General features: G+C 37.9%; 1 protein-coding gene across 3 annotated transcripts in view; it reads right to left on the reverse strand.

The window, feature by feature from the left end:
* The window catches only part of MOB1B (MOB kinase activator 1B), a 57,491-nt gene that overhangs the window by 8,793 nt on the left and 25,111 nt on the right, over nt 1-23,587 (reverse strand). The window contains exons 1-5 of one of the 3 annotated variants that reach the window (XM_044225813.1): nt 16,362-16,435; nt 11,491-11,657; nt 9,944-10,037; nt 4,126-4,259; nt 1,085-1,248 (exon numbers count right to left, since the gene is read on the reverse strand). In XM_044225813.1, coding sequence (XP_044081748.1) covers nt 1,085-1,248; nt 4,126-4,259; nt 9,944-10,037; nt 11,491-11,657; nt 16,362-16,390 — 588 coding nt within the window. In that variant the 5' untranslated portion in view covers nt 16,391-16,435. Of the gene's footprint in view, nt 1-1,084; nt 1,249-4,125; nt 4,260-9,943; nt 10,038-11,490; nt 11,658-12,920; nt 13,067-16,361; nt 16,436-23,587 lie in introns of those variants that run through there. The other 2 variants (XM_044225812.1, XM_044225814.1) reach the window with 2 other exon arrangements.

A 23,587-nucleotide genomic window follows, 5' to 3' on the forward strand; every position in this document is an offset into this window, starting at 1 on the left:
GTTAAGATCTCCTAAAATGTGTTTATATAGGTGAAATTAAGATACAAAATGTGTGGGGCGCCTGGGTGGCTCAGCGGGTTGGAGCCTCTGCCTTCGGCTCAGGTCATGATCTCAGTGTCCTGGGATGGAGTCCCGCATCAGGCTCTCTGCTCAGCAGAGAGAGAGCCTCTCTCTCTCTCTCTGCCTGCCTCTCTGTCTACTTGTGATCTCTGTCAAATAAATAAATAAAATCTTTAAAAAAAAAAAAAAAGATACAAAATGTGTGTGTTCAGTATGAGAGGTTAAGTATACAGGGAAAAATAGACACATTTTTCTTTAGTGGAGAGAGGGTAAGGAGAGGGCATTTATAAGCATATGCCCATAGATATGTAAAAAAAAGATTACACCATTCAAGACTTGGATTTCTGCCTGTATCATCGACCCTCTCAACTTCCACCAAAAAAGAGCTGGTCAGTTAACCATTTCCCACCTCTTTTTCACTCCTTTCTAATTATTATACAGCAGGATGCAAACACCCAACTTCTCTTAGTCTACACCTCTGAGAACTAAAGGGAAAAGGAGGAAGAGGTGAACCAGAGCCAGAAAAAATGACTAATGGACCTCTGGACTAGCAACTCTGTGGATATAATGAGTAGTACCTAACTTAAAAGCTACTCAGAATATGTTTTTAGAAAGGAGAAAAAAAAAGGTATTATATGCAAAGTCCATTTCCAGGATAGAGTATGATTTTTAAAAAATCTAGGGTAGACGGAAATTGAGGGTTCAGATGATAAGAAGGAATGCTAATATGCTAAAGGTACCAAGTTCATCTATAGACCTTCTAAACTAGTCGGGTTCCTAACTCAGTCCCTCATATGGCCTGTTAAATGAAGCAAAGACTCCTCAGATCTATTTTATGAGACTTGCATGCCACCAACTTGGAGATGAATGGAATTCAGAAACAAAAGGCCTTATCATCATGGTATAGATAAAAGACAAGAGAGAGAAAGCAAATTTTATCCTAACCATATGGATGCAGGATCCACCTCGGAACTCTGCAGATAACTGGCTTTACTGAGAAAAAAGGCCTCCTAATTCAACTTACCTGGACAAAAAATATAAAGTGCTTGAAAGATGTATTGAGATGCGCTTCCTCCTGAAGCTGGATTACAGGGTCAAAATGTTGATGATAAATGTGAGCATAAACCCTAAAGAGGCGTTTGAGTATAGTTTTTGCCACAGACATGAAATTCTTCGGAAACGGGACACCTAATAAATAGATAAACAACACCCTCTATTAACAAGAAACAAGAACAAAGCAATATGAGTTTGTCAGCAAATGGCAACATAGATTAATAAGACAAAGCTGAAAAGAAGTACTTGTAAATCACTAATAATATCCACTGCAGGGGCACCTGGGTGGCTCAGTGGGTTAAGCCTCTGCCTTCGGCTCAGGTCATGATCTCAGGGTCCTGGGATCGAGTCCCGCATCGGCTCTCTGCTCAGCAGGGAGCCTGCTTCCTCCTCTCTCTCTCTGCCTGCCTCCCTGCCTACCTGTGATCTCCCTCTCTGTGTCAAATAAATAAAATCTTTTAAAAAAAAATATCCACTGTACTTTTCAGAAGGTTTCAACACATCATGAATGAAAATAAACTTTAAAACTTCTATGGAATAAGAACCTAGACATAAGCAAGCCCCTTAAGCCTCTTATTCACCTACAACTTTACTGAAATGAAATAAATTTATACCTAAGATAGTGGTGAATCTAAAACTCACACTCACATCCTCAGATTTCTCAACATCAAGTCTCAATACAAATCTCTGCTGAACACAGTGGATTAACCCTGTTCAGTTCTGCGTACAATGCTAGCAATATACTTTTATATTTTCTCTATGGAAATTATTTCATTACACTTCCAGCTCTACATTGATTCTGAAATTAGCTACGGTCCCTCTCAACGAGGCTCACTGTTTTACAAATAAGAGCACTTTTACAGCACTAAACAAATACAAGACTAGAAAAAAAAAATTCCACGTTCTTTGTTAAACTGGCTAAATGACCTAAATTGGTAAAACACAAGCCAAGTACTAGTACTTCTGGATTCGGTGTTATCACATTGCCTACCACTCATTTAAAAAATATTATAGGTCACCGGGCACCTGGCTCCTTGATGCAACTCCTAATCTTGGTCAGGGTTGTAGTTCAAAGTCCCCTGTCAGGTCTAGAGATGACTTATAAAAAAAAGTCTTAAATACATTGTGTGTGTGTGTGTGTGTGTGTGTGTGTGTGTGCGTGCGTGTGTGTAGATCACAAAGAAACATAAGACAAACCAAAATGAAGGAACACTATATAAATTAGTATCCTTATACTCTTTGAAAAGATCAATGTCACGAAGGACCAAAAAAGACTGAAGTACACGTACTACATACTAAAGAAAGCTACAGAAACATGACAAGTAAGTGAAAACAAATGTCAAAGATTTTGTTTTACTATAAAGGATAGTATTGAGAACATTTGAAAAATCTGAAGAAGATCAAGATCTGTAAATTAAACAATAGTATTATATCATTGTTAAATTCCTGATTTTGCTACTTACACTGATTTTCTAAGAAAATGTATATTGAAGCACATTTTGATAAAGGGGCATCATTCATATAACTTACTTTCAAACAGTTCAGGAAAAAGAAAACGTGATGTTGGGGGAGAAGAAAGATGACAAGTGTGGTAAAACATTAGCCACTAAAAAGTCTGGAAGAAGAAAAAAATTCTGGAAGAAGGATATACAGGGATTCTTTGCACAATTCCTGCAAATTTTCTAAAAGCCTGAAATTCAGTCAAAATAGAAAGTTATAAAACAGATTATGGGAGATAAAAGATAAGGTGATAGCACTTAACCAAAATGATTATGATGTATGTAAGTTATGCAGTCCTGAAAAACAGATCTTTTATTACAAAGGCTCCAAAGCCTTTAAAACATTCAATAAATGTGTTTAAAAACAATCCATAACAGTAACTATTTATATTGCTGTCTCCTCCACCACACCCTTCTTCCAAACTCTAAAAGCATAAAATACAGTCAAAAAGTTGTCTGTTGATAGAAGAACAAATTCTTTTTTTTTCCCGGAAAACATAACGTTTTTTAGAAAAACAAGAAGTTTGAGAGGGTAAAATCATATGAATTACCTAGATGTGAACAATTTCCACTTGAAAGAAAATATAGCTTCCTTAAAAGCAAATATAAAAAAAGCAAAAGTCACTCAGTAGATAACAAGCCACCCTCTCACATCCTGCTGCCTTCTCACCTAGCTTGATTCCACAGTCTGTAAGACTCACACTGTATTCATAAATTCAAACTCCCTCTCTGCCACAAATACACTGTAAAACTGGATGTAAGTCCTATAAACTCCCTCCCTAAACAAGACATGGATATGACTGTGGCAGATGATACTCCCTGCCTACCTAGCATTCAGTCTCTTTTCTCTGTAAACAGGGCAAATTTTGTTACTAACCAAGATACACTAATCTTCTTCTTGTTTAAGATTACAGAGAGCTTTCGGGGCGCCTGGGTGGCTCAGTGGGTTAAGCCGCTGCCTTCGGCTCAGGTCATGATCTCAGGGTCCTGGGATCGAGTCCCGCATCGGGCTCTCTGCTCAGCAGGGAGCCTGCTTCCTCCTCTCTTTCTCTCTGCCTGCCTCTCTGCCTACTTGTGATCTCTGTCAAATAAATAAATAAAATAAAATAAAAATTAAAAAAAAGATTACAGAGAGCTTTCACTTAATGTTCATGATAAAACCTGGTGTGAAAAAGATAAGACACTTTCATTTATTTATTTATTTATTTATTTATTTTTAACTTATCTGACAAGAGAGAGCAAGACAGCAGAGCAGGGATAGCAACAGAGGAAGAGGAAAAAGTCGGCTCCCTGCTCAGCAGAACCCTGGGATGATGACGTCCAGGATCATGACCTGAGCTGAAGGCAGACACTTAAGGCACCCCAATACGATACTTTTGAATGTATAAGATTATAAATATTTTGATAGATATGGTAGTCTAGTATGGTTCCTGGAATAGAAAGCCAATAAGCTCTAAAAACACATGAAATTAGATAAATCACAATGGATTCCAATTATACAAAACAATTATACCAATTTTTGATGGAAATAATGTCTCATCATCCAACTGGTCCTGAACCCAAGTCATCAGGTAATCAATATACTTTGGCGCAGAGCACTTAATAGGCTTCTTTATGTTTGTTCCATCTGCCCAATGATACTCATATCTGTATTGGAAAAATAACAGACACAGATTATTAGTATATACCTATACAAAATGTATTTATTTTGTATTATATATGTACATTTATTATGAATGTACATACACAGGACAGGTTTTAAATAATCTGCTCCTCTAAATATATTTTGTATTTGGCATTTAAATTTAGAGCCTTTAAACTGTAACTAAACTATTTTACATTTATCATGATCCAAACTAAGCAGGTCCCATCAAACCCATTTTTTGTAAACCTTTCTTTATATACAGCATTTATATTTTAGAATCATAATAGTAGAAAACTTAACTAACTTTCCACTTCTCTGATAACCACCTTTAATCTTTATGGTTGTTTTTATCTTCTTTGAAAAACATTTCTCCTTATGCAGTACAATTCTTTTAATTTGGGGCTTTAAATTTTGAGTTAAGGATAGAGAATGACATGGAAGTTCCAGGGTAACATGCAACAAGAACAGAATGAGTCAATATCTAAGTACATTTGGTTGAGGAGCTAAATATGCCTTTAAAGAAAAATGGCAACCCAAATAAAGACACCTATAGGACCTGGGTATTAACAGAATTATTCTTTGGTATAATCAATATTGACTGTGCACCTATCACGTGATATAAAATACTGTTCTGGACCAAGGGATACTAAAATGAAAGACACTTTCCATACTGTCAAGGAAAATAGACTAGTAGAGGAGATAGTCTTGTAAATGAGTAGGTAGAAACAGTCTGGCAAGAATGATAACAGAGTTATACACACACCCACATCCACACATAACCACAAGCTGAAACTCCAAAGCATAAAAATCTCTAAATTGAACCATCATTTTGTATTTTAGTTTCCAAAAGATTACTTCTACCACTGAGCTTCTCTCTTTGAAGCCAATTTGTTTTTGTTCCAGTTTGAACTGACAAAATGATAGGTCAGTGTGTCTAACGAAGAAGGTGAAAGAAATACAATGGAAAAATATTATAGAGTATTTTAAATGATGAAAATGATCTTGAGATAGGTTAAATAACAAAGCTTTCCATTTAATCACAGCTACTTACATCTGAACAATAAACCTCAACACGATACACCTGAACCGACATCCTAACAGCACACCCTACTGCCAACCCTGGGCAACAGGGACGACCGTCAAGTCCACTTTGAAGGTCTCCAAGAGGAGATTCCCCAACATTTGGCATTCTAGTCCACTGCTTCATCACCTTCATGGTCAAGAGATCCTTTCTAAACTGAAATTAAAGTTCTGAGGGGGACTCAGGCCTGTTCTTATTTGATCCTTGAGAGACAGAGCCCATGAATGGTAGAACTTTTAGCCATAATTACTCTTCACTTAAAGACAGGTACTTATCCATGTTTTCTCCTACATGTTAAGAAACCTGAAAATTTTTGCCCTTCCTCCCAAACGCATTTTTCATTTTGTAAGTGACCAGGGGTTACATATTCACTTTTAAATGCAAAAATCAAAAGCAGACACAGTTGACCTAAAAATCATTTTCAATTTTCTGAAGTTTTTAAGCATACTAACTTTCAATATCCTAGAGCTTTTTGAAAAATAGAAGTAGGGGTAAGGGGTTGGGTGAGCCTGGTGGTGGGTATTATGGAGGCACGTATTGTATGAAGCACTGGGTGTGGTGCATAAACAATGAATTTTGGAACACTGAAATAATAAAATAAAATAAATTCCAAAAAAAAATAAAACTATATACTGCTTATATTTCCTGATCCATTCTTCTTCTTTTGTCATGTTTATACTTAAGATGACTTCATCCTATAACTCTATTTTGCCCACACTGATTTTTTTATTTCACTTTTGACAGACCATTCTCTTTGAAATGTATTTCTGTCATCATGGTAAGTTCATACCAATCTTTAAAAAAGAAAAAGAAAATATTTTGCAAATTGAAAATATTCTTCATTTCTTGGTAATAATAAATAATAACTGACAAAATCCTGAGCCATCACTCAGTAACACTTTGCAAGGGGCCAGTACTAAGCTACTAACAAATGCCTCTCCTTGGTACAATGCCAAGCATCTCCTGCTAAAGATGGCAAAGCATGAGGACAACTATATCTTCTCAGCACCATCAATGGACAAAACTTAAGACTCTCAAAATAAAAAGGAAGGGGGGGAGGTTAAGGGGAGGGAAAAGCAGAAAGACGGGAAGTAGGAAGGGAAGGAAGGAAAAGGAAGGAAAGAAAGGTAGTTAGAAGGAAGGAGAGATGACTGGAAGGAAGAAGAAAAGGAAGAATTTTTTTTGTTTTTATAATATCTTTATAGAGATCCTATGTCCGCTACTTTTGAAGATTACATACGTTCTTCCTAATCAGCTATTTAGATAAGGTTTCTCTGAGAAAGCGATCACAGCAGTATTCTGCGTGGCAGTAATTCACCCTAATTCAGTATAATATCAGAAAACCTCACAGTAAATACTAGTCAATTTCAAGGGGGGAATGGCAAATTTGAGGTAAAGAAACCTTGCACACACTAAGAAGGTAAAGTAATCAGGGTTAACATCACCAGTGATGGGATGGTTGACAGTGTGTGCCCCCGATAATATTCACTGACCAAAAAATGATCATTCTATGGTGTCCTGCCAAGAATGCACAGTCTGAATGTGGTCATAAGGAAACATCAGACAGACAGTGTAAGGAAAAGGTCCCCAAGATCACTACCAGGTTTGATGATTTGCTAAAAGAATTACAGAACTCAGCACATAGTTGTACTCAAAGCTATTGTTTATAACCATAAAAGAACACAAACCAAAACCAGCAAAAAGAAAAAACAAATGGGGCGAAGTCCAGAGGAAACCAAGAGTCTTTTCCCACTGGAGTCACAGGGACACATTTAAATTGCCCCAAGACTCAGTAATGATAGCACACGTTAAATACTGTCTACCAGGCCAGCTCATCAGAGACTCAGTGTCCAGGTTTTAGTTACTGGGGCATGATCAAGTAGGCACCCTTTGGGTGGCACATATTACAATTCTAGATTCCCAGAAGGAAAGCACTGGCCATACTGTTTGTACAAAGAGTTTAGGCACAGTGACCCAGTCTTGAGTTAGGGAGGTGGGAACCCTTTTGAAATCCAAGTTCCTGGGGCACCTGGTTAAGTGTCTGCCTTCCACTAGGGTCATGATCTCAGGGTCCTGGGATTGAGCCCCACCCCCCCGCCTCAGGCTCCCTGCTCAAAGAAGAGCCTACTACTCCCTCCCTCACCACCACCTGCTTGTGCTCTCTCACTCGCTGTCAAATAAATAAAATCTTTAAAAAAGAAAAAAAAAAAAGAAAAGAAAAAGAAATCCAACTTCCCAGCTGGCTGTCCACAAGGATAGCAACTTTTAACAGGTCTTTCAAGAGGACAGGCCTGCTATGTTAACTCTTTTCCATGTAAAGGGCAATACCAGAAAAAGACTGAAAAATTATTCTAAAGTATAGGTACGTAAAGAGAGAAGTCAAATAAATGCAATATATATTCCTAGATAGGATCCTGAATCCTGGACCAGAAAGGGAAAACTGAGATACTGCTGAAGCAATTATTTAATGTGAATGTGTCCAAATCACAAGAAGTGATCTGGACAGTCTATATACCGATTACGTAGAAGAGTAACCTAGTTTTTGGAAAATACACAGTTGAATATGGGGGGGAAGAGGCATTAATGTCTACAACTTGCTCAAAAGGTTTAGAAAAAATTAACATTAATGAGTATACACACAGAGTAGGTGATGAAGCAAATGCACTAGGACATTAATAATTGGGGAATTTGCTGCCAAAGAAATATGGGAGCTCCTCATGCTCTTCCAGTAACTTTTCTGTACACCTAAAATTACTGGAAGTTTCAAAGTTTGAAACAGTCTTAAAATATATACTTTATTAAAAAATTACCTTGGGAAATATTCAAATCATATTCTTTTGAACATCTCTGATGATGGCAAACTGTCAGCCCTCTTTGAAAGTCCTGGATTCGGGCGCCTGGGTGGCTCAGTGGGTTAAGCCGCTGCCTTCAGCTCAGGTCATGATCTCAGGGTCCTGGGATCGAGTCCCACATCGGGCTCTCTGCTCAGCGGCGAGCCTGCTTCCTCCTCTCTCTGTCTGCCTGCCTCTCTGCCTACTTGTGATCTCTCTCTGTCAAATAAATAAATAAAATCTTAAAAAAAAAAAAAAAGTCCTGGATTCCAAGAAACACCTAAACTCATTTGGAATTAATTTGAAGGATAAGAAAAACAACTCCAAGTAGGTAATACTTGCTCAATATGTGAATCTGGTCAAAAAATAAAGTATGACTATGAACTAGTAACACTGAATCTCTTGGGTAGTCAATAATCTCACTGTTTAAAAGTCACCAAAAATAGTCTACAATAAGTGGTTAGCAATCTAAGGCCACAACTTATAATGATAATACTCCTAAGCACTCGTAAGCCTGGGCAGTGCAGTTCTGCTTTATTTTTTTTTTTAAGATTTTATTTATTTGACAGACAGAGATCACAAGTGGGCAGAGAGGCTGGCAGAGAGATGGGGGGAAGCAGTCTCCCACAGAGCAGAGAGCCCAACATGGGGCTCGATCCCAGGACCCGAGATCACGACCCGAGCCGAAGGCAGAGGCTTAACCCACTGAGCCACCCAGGCACCCCTGTTTTGCTTTATTTTGATATTTAGACCATATATATGATAAGGGTGTAGGATATATGACTTTTTATATATGTATATGTAGAATATATGACTTTTTATAAAGTCAGCACTAAAAATTAAAACTTTTCTTAATGTCTTATAAATATCAATTAATATAGCTTATAATAGTAAAATAATAATACAATGTACACCAAGTAAGAGTAGAGGCACTAGAATCAAAGCCACTTAGATTTCAATTCTGGTTCTCCAGCTTCTAGATAATAGGACCTTGGACATGTTACTTAACCTCTCTCAGACTCAATTTCTTTTCTTATGTCATAGGGTTGCTTTATGAAGTAAAAGATGAAATGTATGAAAGTCCTAACATTTTAGATAGCACTAAATAAACGGCAGCAGTCATTATCAGCCATAGTAATAATAAAATCCAGTTTCAAAAATTTATTGATCCAAGCAAACATTTACCAAGTGCTAACTAGGTGGCAGGCACTGTTTTTGCACCAAAAGGGATTTAAATGAAGAAGGAATCTAATAGGTTAAATAAGACATATATAAATAGTGTAAGTATAATATAAAATAAAGAAATGTAATCACAAAGACAAAAAAGTTAAATAGATCAGGTCTAGTATGAAAAAACTCAAAAGATTTCATAAGGAAACATTTGATGTAGGCCTTGCAGATGGGTAAGAATTTTTGAAATATTACCAGATAATGACTGGAGGGGGATGGGAAGAGAAGAAAAATATCCAAAAGAATAATGGAATGAGCAAGTTTTCCGAGTGGAAGTAATGGAGGGAATAGTGAGGCATTTCCAGTAATCTACATAGTTTGGATAGACCAGAGGAGATTCATAAGCAAAGAGAGGAAAGGAGGAAAGCGGATTATACAGAGAGGGCCATAAAGCTCAGGCTTAGAAGTCTGGACTTAATATTTATCAGCCATTAGTGAACCACTGAAGGAGATGCTGAATAGAGAAATTATATGGTCAGAAACTTTCTTCTTATCCAAGAACGTTAAAGTAAAAAATGAGAATTGATCATAAACCATGTCTTACTTTGGGCCAGCAGACATCACTGGACAACTTTCCTCTGTACAGAAATCTGTGATTGTTCCATAAAGCATATTAATCTGATTGAAGAAATCCACAGCTGCAAGGCAAGCATTAGTTATAAGAAAAGAATTAAATTTTAATTTTACTCAAGCAGAATCATATTATCAGTATTCTTTCCTCTAAAAAGAAGAGGCAAAAGCATACACAGAAATCACAATATTTGGCTACTCTGAAATTAGGGGCTTCTGCTTATTAAGTGACTCCCTTAAGAGGGTAGGTAACAAAACAAGCACAGAATGGGAGAAATTCTTTGCAACACATATAGCCAACACAAATTTGGGGGCGCCTGGGTGGCTCAGTCAGTTAAGCATCCAACTCTTGACTTCCGCCCCGGTCATGATCTCAGGGTCCTGGGATCGAGCCCTACGCAACTAATGTTACTACCTGCAACAGTGTGGATGAATCTAGAGGGCATAAGGCTAAGTGAAATAAGTGAGTCAGAGAAAGACAAATACCGTATGGTTTCAGTCCAATTTGGAATTTAAGAAACAAAACAAAGAAAAGAGACAAACCAAAAAACAGACTCTAAACTAGAGAGAACAAACGAGTGGTTGCCGGAGGGGAGGCAGTGGGAAGGGGGAGGAGAAGGGTGATAAGGTAAAGGGCATTCGGAGTGCACTTATCTTGATGAGCACCGAGTAATGTACAGAATCGGTGAAACGCTATCGTACATCTGAAACTAATACAACACTGCGTATTAACTAAACTGATTTAAAAATTTTTATAAGTCTACCCAAAAATAAAAGAGTATCTCATAAACGTATTTTTCTAACTTCACAAGATCATTATTGGTTTCCTTTTGGGGGGAAAAAAGGGCATAACGTAGACAAATAATTGAGACTGCTACTGAAAGAAGCAATTTAGCACAGCGGCTGACGGGTAGTCTCCACTTGTCCTGGTGAGCACTGGTGACGCGTGGACGTACTGAATCACTACATCATACACCTGAAACTGATACAACGCTGTATGTTAACTAACTGGAATTAAAATAAAAACGTAAAAATCAAAAAAGCGCAGTCTCTAAAATCCTAAAGCTCTATTTATTGGAGCCCAGGTTCTACCATTTGTATGACCTAGGCAAATTACTAATTTTCTGTCTCACCTTATCTATATTAAACTGAAGTAATAATAGTACCTACATCGTGAGACTGTAAAGATGAAATATAAATAATCCATGCAGAGAGGATAACAGAGGGCCAGACACAGAATTAGTGTTCCATAAATATTAACTGCTGTCATCATTATCATTTTTTTTCTACTGAAGATGGTAAATCTATGCTCTGTATTACCTTGTAACAGGAGACAAAAATTTCATAAAACTCCATACTCACGATAAAATAACATAAAGGCTAAAGTGGCCTGAGGTTATCACTGTAACTGTGGCGTTAGGTCGGTAACGAGATCCTTGAACAGACAACATGCCAGCACTCACCTACAATTAGGCTACTAACATAACTTAGAGTCCACCTAGAAACAGACAGGCTACTTACTGTTCACTGCAACCCATTCATTTAGATCTTCGCCCTCAGGAAGCATGACAGCCATCCGGAGATTGCCACTGCCAAGCGTGGCTTCTGCGTGCTTTAAGAGTTCATACTGGTGAGAACCCTCCGGAATGTTCTTCTTTGGTTTAAAAGTTTTAGAGGAGCGGCTACCACTATGAATAGAAGAGAAAAAAAGAACCTCAATATTTAAGGCATGACTTTCAACAGAGTATACCGTGCTGTACTACTAAATAAATTAACACTGATGTGATCCTAAAGTCCACAAATAAAGAGCCCTAAATTGTACCTGCAACATTAAATCCCAGCAAAATAATGTTGTAGCTGCTATGTTTGATACCCAAAACTCCTACAAACTTTCTCTACATTCCCTACTACAACTTCCAAGGAGAAAGTGAATTTTTCGCTATAATTAATCCAGCTTTTCACCATAAATTAGTGATTTAGAATTATAGGTTGTAGTCTATAAAAACAAAGTATTTCTGTGACTGTTTTCAGTCATTTTATTCCTTTTCACCCCTATTATGTCTCTTGTTCTAGTAAAAATAATTTATTTCCTTCATTAAAGATAATAGTTTTACATCAATAAAACATAAAAATTCTAGAGTGAGAAAGAGAAGCTACATGTTCTATGTTCTGCCCAATTAGAGGAAGCAGCAGCAATCTTAATGCAGAATTCCACATATGCAGATAAGTAGCTAGACCTTAATATGGTTGTCTCGCTAAAATTTCTGAATTTGTGTGGATATACACATGCATTTTTTGCAATGGGTCAAGTAAAACTAGTCTTAGAGTTTAAGAGTTTTTAAGAGATGGATTCTTCTGTTAATGTTATCAAATTCTTATCAAACTGTATTATACCCCAGTCGTCCCTTCTTAATACTTCCCTTTTCTTCTCTTCATATAAAAGGGAACAGTTAAGAAAGAATGAATTAGAGGAAGGTGGGTAAGTGGGAACCCTGTAAAGTTTAATATTACTAAATCCATACCACCAAAGTCTTCAGACTTGTGGAGCTTATGAATATGAAAAGGGAATTCCAAAAAGAACAACAACCATTATACTTCCCAAGCTCTCCGTAACTTTTCACTCACTACCCCCTTTCTCCCAAGCTTAACCGCATGATGTCTCCTGTCTTCCCCAAGATAAAGGGTAGTTCTCAATGTTGGTTACATAGTACAGTCACCCGATATGCTTTCAAAAAATACTAAGGATCCTGAGATAAACTAAGAATCCACCAGTCAACCCAAATATTCAATTCAAATGACTAGTATTCTGCATTTCTAAGGCAACAGCATTCTTCACATGGGTCTTTCCCCAAGTGTTCAGCTGGAGTAAACTGAGGGTCTTCAACTCTAACACTGGCCCCCTCTCTCTGCCAGGTATCTCTACCTAACAAAGTATCATTAAAAGCCCTGACCGGACATAACTCCTCTGCTTAAAACCACTCAGTGGTTTTTCCATTGCTCTCAGAGTAAACAGACATGTCAAACGTCAGACACAGTAAGTCCCTAGACCACCACTAGAGAGCAGAAACTCATCTTCAGTCTAATCCGGTAATGCACTAAACAAATTCTCTCCCAGCGTCTCTAAAATATAAAAACACAGAAAGGATCATTGTGGCTACACCAAGCTTAAGACTTACTTCATTTTCCCACCCTTCTCACCCTTTGTTTATAAAAATTTAGTGTGAGAAACAACAAAGACATTTCATTAATTTATGTGTGATTAATTACAAACGTAACTCCTAGGAGTAACCTGGTACATGTCTTTAGGCAGGGTGTAAGTTAAGCACACTCCCTTTAATTCGCCACTCTTCAGACTAATACAGCAACTGAGGATGCAACAAACTGTTGACAGTTACAGGGCCATCAGCCGTGCCTGCACTCTGAGGAGGGTCAGAGCCTCACCTCCCCCCTATGTACTGAATCACTCCACCACGAAATTTTAGGCTTCCAAATGCTTTTCGATTGGTGTCCTCTCCAGAACTGGTCTTCCACAAAGCTAAATAAACCTGCCTCATAAGACTTAATTCTTGAGTAAAAAGGAAAAAAAACCCTGAGTTCGATTTTGCGAGGGCCAAGGTATGTTATCTCGAGCAAATACCCCAATTTTCTTGAGTCTATTCTTTCTTAAACAGTGAAAGCCTAATAAAAATAACAAAACATCAGCAGTATCTGTATCTTAACTCTGCTGCAAAATGAGAAAATATATGTGAAAAAGTTTTTAAAACTGTAAGATGCTGTGCAAATAAAATGTTAGTTTTTTTTTATTGTCTTCCTGTTTCTGAACCAGAATGACAGAGTAACAAAGGAAATGGTAGAGCAATACCAGAAGTTTTATTCAACCACGATTCCCACCCTCTTCTCCTAACACTGGGGCAAACATACCTTAACTTTGGAAACAAATGCTTTTACACATCATGTTTACAAAAGAAGTTTTAAAATTTTTGTTTTGTTTTTTGATGCTATCCCCATAACAAGTTTCAGGTGATCTAATGCTAATTGTGGGGCTAGACTAGAAATTAAGAAAACAAGGTTCTATTCCTCATTTTGCCATTTTCTTCTCACGTTACTTAGGAAACCACAAATTATCATCTGGGCTTCAACGTCTTTATTTTGTCTTTCGAAAGTCTGGAAAATAACTTTTTATAAAAGGGCATAATTTAAGAGATGAGATAATGGTTATAAAATGATTTTAGTTCCTAAAAACTAAAACTGTTTTTATTTTTTGTTAAGATTTTATTTATTTATTTGACAGACAGAGATCACAAGTAAGCAGAGAGGCAGGTGGGGGGGTGAGGGGGAGCAGACTCCCTGCAGAACAGAGAGCCCGAGGCTGCGGTGCTAGATCCCAGGATCCTGGAATCATAACCTGAGCCGAAGGCAGAGGCTTTAACCCACTGAGTCACCCAGGCGCCCCCTAAAACTGTTTTTAAAACTGTTGACTCTTTTCTCTGTTCCTCTTTTCCATGCACACTCAAACTTCTGAAATGTTCTCAAGTCCTTTAGTTTTCTTTCTCTCTAACCTTTCTGCTTTATTCAGGCAGAATAACCTAACCATTTCCATACTCTATATTTTTTAAATATTATTTTTAGAACCCACATTCAGCTTTTTCAACCTGAAACTTCCACCAGTATCCACCCTACCTCTGGAATTCAGTACTGCTTCCCATTTCTACGTCAAAAAGACCAATGACAGGGGCGCCTGGGTGGCTCAGTGGGTTAAGCCGCTGCCTTCGGCTCGGGTCATGGTCTCAGGGTCCTGGGATGGAGTCCCGCATCGGGCTCTCTGCTCAGCAGGGAGCCTGCTTCCCTCTCTCTCTCTCTGCCTGCCTCTCCATCTACTTGTGATTTCTCTCTGTCAAATGAATAAATAAAATCTTTTAAGAAAAAAAAAAGACCAATGACAGAGTCCTCAAGTTCAAAAGCACAAATATGAAAGCATACACGCTAAAATCCTTATCAATGAGTAAAGCTCTTATAAAAACAATGTATGGCCAAATGCATATATCTCACATGACATTTTAAGACATTTGATGCAAATATTCAAAAACATCTTCAATAACAGAAAGTACACTGCCTCCCACCCTCCTTAGAAGAGACCTGTGTATCAGAAGAATCTCAGAGGAAGTATCTTGTATATCCTTCCAGAGAGTCTATGTCTAAACAAGGCCAAGAACACTTGGGCCTGTTTTTTGTTTTTACACAATTGTTGTATGCTATACATACTAAATAATGTTTTTCACTTAATATATGCAGGAGATGGTTGTATATTAAGATAGAAGTAGATCTAACTTCTTCTTTTTAAAATTCAATAGTACTTCCTTATATAAGTGTATAATACATTTTAATCAGTCACTTAATGATAAGCATTTAGGCTGTTCCAGTCGTTTGTTATTACAACACTGAAGTAGTATCCTCCTGCACATGCATATATGAGGAATAAATCACTAAAAATAAAATTGCTGTGCTAAATTACATTCACATTTTTAGATTTTATATAAACCTATTTTTCCCCAAATAAGTTCTACCCTTTCACAGTCCCATTAACAATGTATGAAAATGCCTATGCACATTTTCAGTCTTAGGGGAAAACGATTCTACTTATTCTCGTACAGCTCCTAACACAGTATCATAACTTTATGAGAATTTTGGGCTTTCTATGTGAATGATACATTACACATAAGGGAATGAATTTCCCTTTTTGATAATTCATGGCATTATCCTGAGGTCTTTTCTTTCCAAGTAAACAACAAGGATTCGGGGTTGTTTGTCCTGGCCGGTTCTCTAAGTCACATCAGAAGGCCAATCGTTTTCTACAGCAAGACATGTTGGTTTGACAAATAACTGTGTCCTAAGGGAAAACCCTGAACCCACCTCCCTTATAATTAATTAGTCATCCAATTTGGTCTACCTTTTTTAAGTTTCAAGAGCATTATTTATTTCCTCCTTGAGAACCTAAAGAATTGATTAGCTCCCACAGTGATACCTAGGTCAATTCCCATAAACCATTTCCTACCATCTCAACAGTGTCACATACATTATTACCCTTAATTTTAATCCTTTATCATCCAATCCAACTATGATACTTTCAAAGTTGGATAGGAAAATCTTAAGACTAAAGGAAATGGGGCAAAGGGGAGATACATAGAGAACTTAAAACTGGGGCACCAATATGGGTTAGAATAGATATCTGTGTATTTTGACACTGAAGAACATGTCAATTATCTTGAATGAGTTATTTAACATTACCAAGCCTCATTTATAAAACGGGAATAATAATACCTACCTTACTACTGAATCGTGTGGTAAGAACTCCACTAATATTCATTTTCTTTGCTCCAACTCTAGGTACCAACCTGTTACTGACATCAGCAGCTCCTTCCATAGGTCTAAGTCCAATACTAAAGATCAGGTACTTGATAAACACTTGTTAATGGATAGTTCCAATGAAATTCAGGCTAAGAACTCCTACATCTACATCAGGACAGTAATGATGGTGATTAATATTAACTAACATTTACTGCAGGCTTTGTGCTCAGAAATACTTTACATGTAATATCTCATTTAATCCTTTTAACTCTATGATGTACAGGCTATTATTTTATTTTATAGATAACAAAACTGAGGCTTAAAGAACTTACATAATTTGCTCAAGATTATAAGAGTGGTAGATAAAGGAGCCAGAATTTAAATCTAGGATTTAAATATTTAAAGCCCATTCTTTCACCCATAACCAAAGATTACATGATGCTTATTTACCATTATCTTCCATCCAATTATTTCAAACAATTTTCTTCCTAAGTCACCAAAGTTTTAATCAAGCCACTTATGAAAAAGCACAAAACTAATTCATACTGAGGGAGTTATCAGACACATTTTTTTTTAAAGATTTTATTTATTTATTTGACAGAGAGAAATCACAAGTAGACGGAGAGGCAGGCAGGCAGAGAGAGAGAGGGAAGCAGGCTCCCTGCCGAGCAGAGAGCCCGACGTGGGACTCGATCCCAGGACCCTGAGATCATGACCTGAGCCGAAGGCAGCGGCTCAACCCACTGAGCCACCCAGGCGCCCCTATCAGACACATTTTTAAAACAATCTTCCAACTACTTAATTCCATTTCTTCTCCTCATATCTCTTCTAATTTATATGAATATTTAGTACTACCATTAAGGAAAAATAAAATCCCACCAGAGAGCAATTTCTCTCAAAAGGTTGACAAACATACTAATGCTTTCAGAAAGGCATATATGTATCAGCAAAAAGTGTTAGAAATTACCAAAATCAAGTAGTACATGTCCTAAAAATAATAAAACTAAAGGCTATAGGCTAAAAGCTTTGAGTATGGAAGAGACCATCTTCATTAAAGAAAGTTAGCAATCTAAACAAACATACCTACCTACATTTCTGTCTAACTCAAACATTCTTTTCTTTTTAAAAGATTTATTTTAGAGAGAGAGAGTACACACACATAAGCAGGGAAGGGGCAGAGGGAGAGAGAGAATCTCAAGCAGACTCCCTGCTGAGCATGGAGCCCAACAAAGGGCTGATCCCAGGACCCCTGATATCATGACCTGAGCCAAAACCAAAAGTGGGACATTCAACCGACTGAGCCACTGAGGCACCCCATGTCTAACATTCTTTATAAGTCACTATTACGAGTGGTACTACTGCCGCTATGGTTAAAAAGTCCTTAACATTGTTAGAAACCCTGAAAGAAGGCTATCAGCAGACCAGCAATTGAGGAATTCTGGTAAGATTAAAAAGCTGATGAGAATATACCTGAAACCAGGAGGATATTATATGTCAATTACACTTCGATTAAAAGAAAAAAACTAGATTAAAAAAATGTTGAGGAGATACACTAACAGAGAAAGTCTATCTTTTTTTTTAAAAAAAAAAAAAAAGGATGTCTGGGTGGCTCAATGGATTAAGTGTTTGCCTTCAGCTCAGGTCATGATCCCATAGTCTGGGATCGAGTCCCGCATCAGGCTCCTTGCTCTGTGGGGAACCTGCTTCTCCCTCTCTCCCTCTGCCTGCTGCTCCCCCTGCTTGTACTCTCACACTCTCTCAGTCTCACTCTGGCAAATAAATATATAAAACACCTAGCCTAGGACATGCCCAGTGATACATGGTATAGCATGAGTGAATCTTGGTAATACTATGCTAGTGCAAAGAACCCAGACACAAAATATGTAGTATCACATATTGTATGACTCCATTTATATGAAATGACCAGAATAGGTAAATCCACAGCAACAAAAACTAGGGCTGGAGAGAAAGAACTGGAGGAGTGACTACTAATGATATTGGGTTTCTTCCAGGGTTCAATGAAAATGTTCAGGAATTGGGGCGCCTCAGTGGCTCAGTGGGTTAAGCCTCTTCCTTTAGCTCAGGCCATGATCTCAGGATCCTGATCAAGCCCCGCATCCAGCTCTCTGCTCAGTAGGGAGCCTGCTTCTCTCTGCCTGCCTCTCTGCCTACCTGTGATCTCTGTCAAATAAATAAATAAAATCTTTTTAAAAAGAAAAAAAGAAAGAAAATGTTTAGGAATTAAATAGCCAGGGTGATTGTGCAACTTTGTTAAAAATCCACAAAATTATACACTTTAAAGGAGTTTTAGGGTATGAATTATAGTTCCACATTTTACATTTTTCAAAGAATAATGTTTATTATTAAAAAGTAATGCTCCTAAAATGAAGGGAAAGAAAAAAGAAGGAAAAAAAAATGCTCCTCACCACCTTAATAAGTGAGTTTCTTTCATCCACTTACCCACTCTTGCACTCTGTCTTCCAAATAACATCCTCTGACCACCATCTATGTTTTAGGTAGCACTATTCTAAGCCCTGAGACACGGCATTGAGCAACAAAGACAAGATCCCTAATCTCATGGCAGGGATGGAGAAAAGAAGAAAGATTCCAGTATTTGTAGGCAGAACCAGCAAGACTCACTATTTGATTTCATGATTTGTGGAAAGTGGTGAAAAATCAAGGATTCCTATGTTTTTAGTCTTAAGTAGGTAGAAGATAGATCATTTATTGAGATGGGTTTTGGACATATTAACCTGAGACACCTGTCAGACATTCGTATGTTCGGTAGACAGCTGTATTTCCAAGACTCGGGCTTAGAGGAAAGATGAAACTAAAGGTAACAGGTAATTTGTTATCTTCACTGGTTAGCACAATGCCAAAAGATGCACAAGTGTATTAGTAAATGAGTATTTTATAAGCTATGAGAAGTCCTACAGCAGTAAAGAAAATTGTTTACGATTTAGCCCAGGGCTTCGCAAACATCTTTAGTCATGGAAACTTTTCTTCCACATTTTAACACCGTGCTCTTTAACTATTATAGGGAACATATCACCAGGGTATTAAACTGATAACTGGGTTGCCTCTCAGTGTAAAGCAGGTTCACAACACTTAGAACCTTAAAAAGTATAATTCAGTGACTTCGTAAAGAATAGGTAGAGGGTTGATCAATTCACTATTTAATGCCCCATGACATTTTATAATCTAACCCTTAGAAAATAATAAAGCACTTCACACACGAAGGCCAATTAGTTTCCACACCTATGAAGTAATCTGAGGCATTATCTCAATTACAGGTGAAGACACTAAACTTTAATCACTCATCTCCAATCACCCTCTTAGCTTTTGAGCGGGATACAGACCGCAGTTTCCTTTGCCCAGCACTGCGTTCATTATCCCAGTCAGTAAACAGGTACTGAAACCACAGATTTTATAAGTACCCAGAGTCGAGTATCTGGGTGATTTCCATGCAGCAGCAGTGACTCCATTTTCAAAATCCTATACAATTTGTGCTGTTAAAAGGAAGAAACTGAAATTTGCTTGTGCAGAGCTCAGAACAAACATGAATCTAGCACCTGAGTTGGCAGTAATTCCAAATATACTGGTGTTTCAACCAAGAAACATCTAGGGAGCTTAAACAACACTTCTTTTACAAAATTTTTTCCTAACCTCCCAGGAAAAACTGTCCATCCTCTCTTGTGCTTTACTATAGCTTAATGTACTTCTACTACTTTATGTGTGTACTTTTGCATTTGTCAGTATCCTGGAGATGATATCACCAATTATGCAGGATTATTATGATAATTAAATGAGTCAATACAGGGACGCCTGGGTGGCTCAGTGGGTTAAGCTGCTACCTTCAGATCAGATTATGATCTGAGTCCTGGGACCAAGTCCTGCATCGGGCTCCTTGCCCGGCAGGGAGCCTGCTTCTCTCTCTGCCTTTGCTTGCCTCTGCTTGTATGCTCTCTCCCTCTCCTTCTCTCTGACAAATAAATAAAATCTTAAAAAGAGAAACTTAGTTTTAAGGTAGCTGTCACACAGCATACGCACAGTATAGGAACTGACAGCTTTAAAATGCTTAGGGAATGAGTATGTATATGAGTTTGTATATTCACATTCACATGCATGTATATACACATATGTATAAATAAACACCAATCACTTCATCCCTGACTTAGTCTATTCAGGCTGCTGTAACAAACTATCACAGACTGAGTGGCTAATAAATAATACCAGTTTAGTTCCCATCGTTTCAGGGGCTGAAAGTTCAAGAACAGGGTGCCAGCACTGTCAGGTACTGGTGAAGGCCCTCTTCTGGGTTTGCTGCCTGCCGACTTCTCTTCATATGCTGGAAGGAGTTAGGGAGCTCTTCGGCTTGTTGTTTTTTTGTTTGTTTGTTTGTTTGTTTGTTTTTAATAGGGGTACTAACCCCAAACATGAGGGTAGAGCCCTCACGACCTAATGACCTCCAAAAAGCCTCACCTCCTAATGCCATTACAGTAGGCATTAGGAGTGTAACATATGAATCTGGGGGTACACATCCAGAGCACAGCAATTCTACTGTCACACTTCTACTAATCCATAAAGGGTCCACTTTAAAACATTCCCTCTCTTGCTTACTTGTTTGCATTTTACAATAGAATGTGAGTTAGTCAAGTATATATATATATATATCATGTCTTAGTCACCCTTGAATCCCAAGTACCTAATACAGAACCTGGGATGTAACAGATACCTATTAAATGTTTACCTAACTTTAAATAATGATGTTGAAAGGGGAGAAAAAAAATGTTCTTATTGCAAGGAGCAGTTGTTCCCAATATTAAAGAAAAAAAAACTGGTCCATTGTCTTTATTTGGCACAAGAAATCTAAAAGATTTTAACTGCAACAAAAGAAGCAGCAGATGGATTGGGGTTAGTTGCTAATCCTAATACCAAAATTTCATTTTCAGTCTTGGGCCCTTTGTAGTCCTGCCATACTTTAAACCTTGGTTTAAAAACTCGTCAATCTGGGGCGCCTGGGTGGCTCAGTGGGTTAAGCCGCTGCCTTCGGCTCGGGTCATGATCTCAGGGTCCTGGGATCGAGTCCCGCATCGGGCTCTCTGCTCAGCAGGGAGCCTGCTTCCCTTCCTCTCTCTCTGCCTGCCTCTCTGCTTACTTGTGATCTCTCTCTGTCAAATGAATAAATAAAATCTTTAAAAAAAAAAAAAAAAAAAAACTCGTCAATCAAAGCAAGACATCTCAGCAATTTTAAGCAAGCTTACTCCTCCCACTGAGGGAGAGGGAAAGGAGGAAGTAGTTTTTATACTTTTGTAAATTATTGAAATATAATTGATATACATCGTTATATTAGTTTCAGGTGTACAACATTTGGATTCAACAATTCTATGTGCTACTCAATGTTCACCACAGTAAGTATAGTCACCATCTGTCACCATATGTTATTACAAAATAACAAAGTAAGTCAATAATTTTGACTATATTCTCCACACTGTACTTTTTACCTCTGTGATATATTCATATATTTTTTTTCTTAATAACTGAACAGGTTTCCATATTCTCCCAAACTTTAAAGCAATTTAACCATACTTTAAAAGCTAACAGGCACTTCCTTGTAATAATAGGATTCTTTTTTCTTTTTTTCCAAAGCAAAACAGCAGAATTACTCAGGTATTCAATTCAATACTATGACCCATCTTAAAGGGTGCAATAAAGGATCAAGTCTTCACCCTTGGCAGTAATGGAACAATCTTTTCTCTTTTTTTCTGGTAGGCTCCATGCCTAACATGGGGCTCAAATTGATGACCCCAAGATCAAGAGTCACATGCTCTTCCAACTGAGCCACCATGCATCCCCTGGAACAATTTTTGTATCAGATATAGATCTCAAGTAAACACTAGAGCAAAGATTCACCTAAAATTCCTATAGCCTACCATTTGCCTATAAATACAAAGCAGTAAAGCAATAGGTATACAATGCAAAATACAGCAGTTTTGTGGTCTAAATGCTAGGAAATTAAATTCTTATAATAATGCCAGACTGACTATGGAAAAAAAAAATATGAAGTCAAAATGAGAGCCTACTCTCCTTATCCCATGTACTGTTAACTCAACTTTTTTTTTTTCCCATTGGTTGTCTAGTCATCCCTAGATAATTAATTCAGGTATCATTTTCCTCAGGAGGCTTCCCTGATAGTATAAACTGGGTTAAGGAAGCCTCCTCTGTGTTCACAAGGACATTATCACACATCTCTATTTTACAACGTACCATGAGTTTCTCAAAGGCAAGAACTATTTCTAAGACAATACTGCATCTCCAGAACCTAGAAGAAGGCATAGGCTAAAACAGAGATCTTTGATAAATGTCTGCTGAGCTAAACCAATAAAAGACTCTAAGCCAAAAATGGTAAGGTAAAGCAAGTATTTTGGCAATGTTTGCTAAATTCATTTCCTAGGCTTATAAAATTAGGTTCAGTCTTGGGACACCTGGGTGGCTCAGTGATTAAGCCTCTGCCTCAGGCTCAGGTCATGATCTCAGGGTCCTGGGATTGAGCCCGCATCGGGCTCTTTGCTCCACAGGGAGCCTGCTTCCCCCTCTCTCTCTGCCTGCCTCTCTGTCTACCTGTGAGCTCTCTCTGTCAAATAAACAAATAAAATCTTTAAATAAAAAAAGAAATTCAACACATGAAATGGTCTTAAGAAAAATAAGGAAGCTCATGTTTGCCTATGAAAAATGACAAAGTGTCCAGGAAAATGGGAAGAGCCTTTATTTCTTTTACTTAGTGGAGATGGAGAAAGGTTATGAGAAACATGAATACAGGGGCACCTGGGTGGCTCAGTGGGTTAAGCCGCTGCCTTCAGCTCAGGTCATGATCCCAGGATCCTGGGATTGAGCCCCGCATCGGGCTCTCTGCTCAGCCGGGAGCCTGCTTCCTTCTCTCTCTCTCTGCCTGCCTCTCTGCCTGCTTGTGATCTCTCTCTGCCAAATAAATAAATAAAATCTTTTAAAAAAAAAAAGAAAGAAAGAAACATGAATACAAAAGTTAAAAATCACTTTCTCCTTTCTCCTATAAACATAATTTCAGGGGCACCTGGGTGGCTCAGCCAATTAGGCGTGCAACCCTTGGCTTCTAGTCAAGTCATGACTTCAGGGTTGTGGGATCAAGCCCCATATCAGGTTCTGTGCTCAGCTCTAAGTATGCTTGAGATTGTCTCCCTCTCCCTCTATCCCTCCCCATGCTCTCTTCAAATAAAACAAATAATAAAATCCTTTA

The sequence above is a fragment of the Neovison vison genome, chromosome 11 (assembly GCF_020171115.1).
Source record: "Neovison vison isolate M4711 chromosome 11, ASM_NN_V1, whole genome shotgun sequence".
Lineage (NCBI taxonomy): Eukaryota > Metazoa > Chordata > Mammalia > Carnivora > Mustelidae > Neogale > Neogale vison.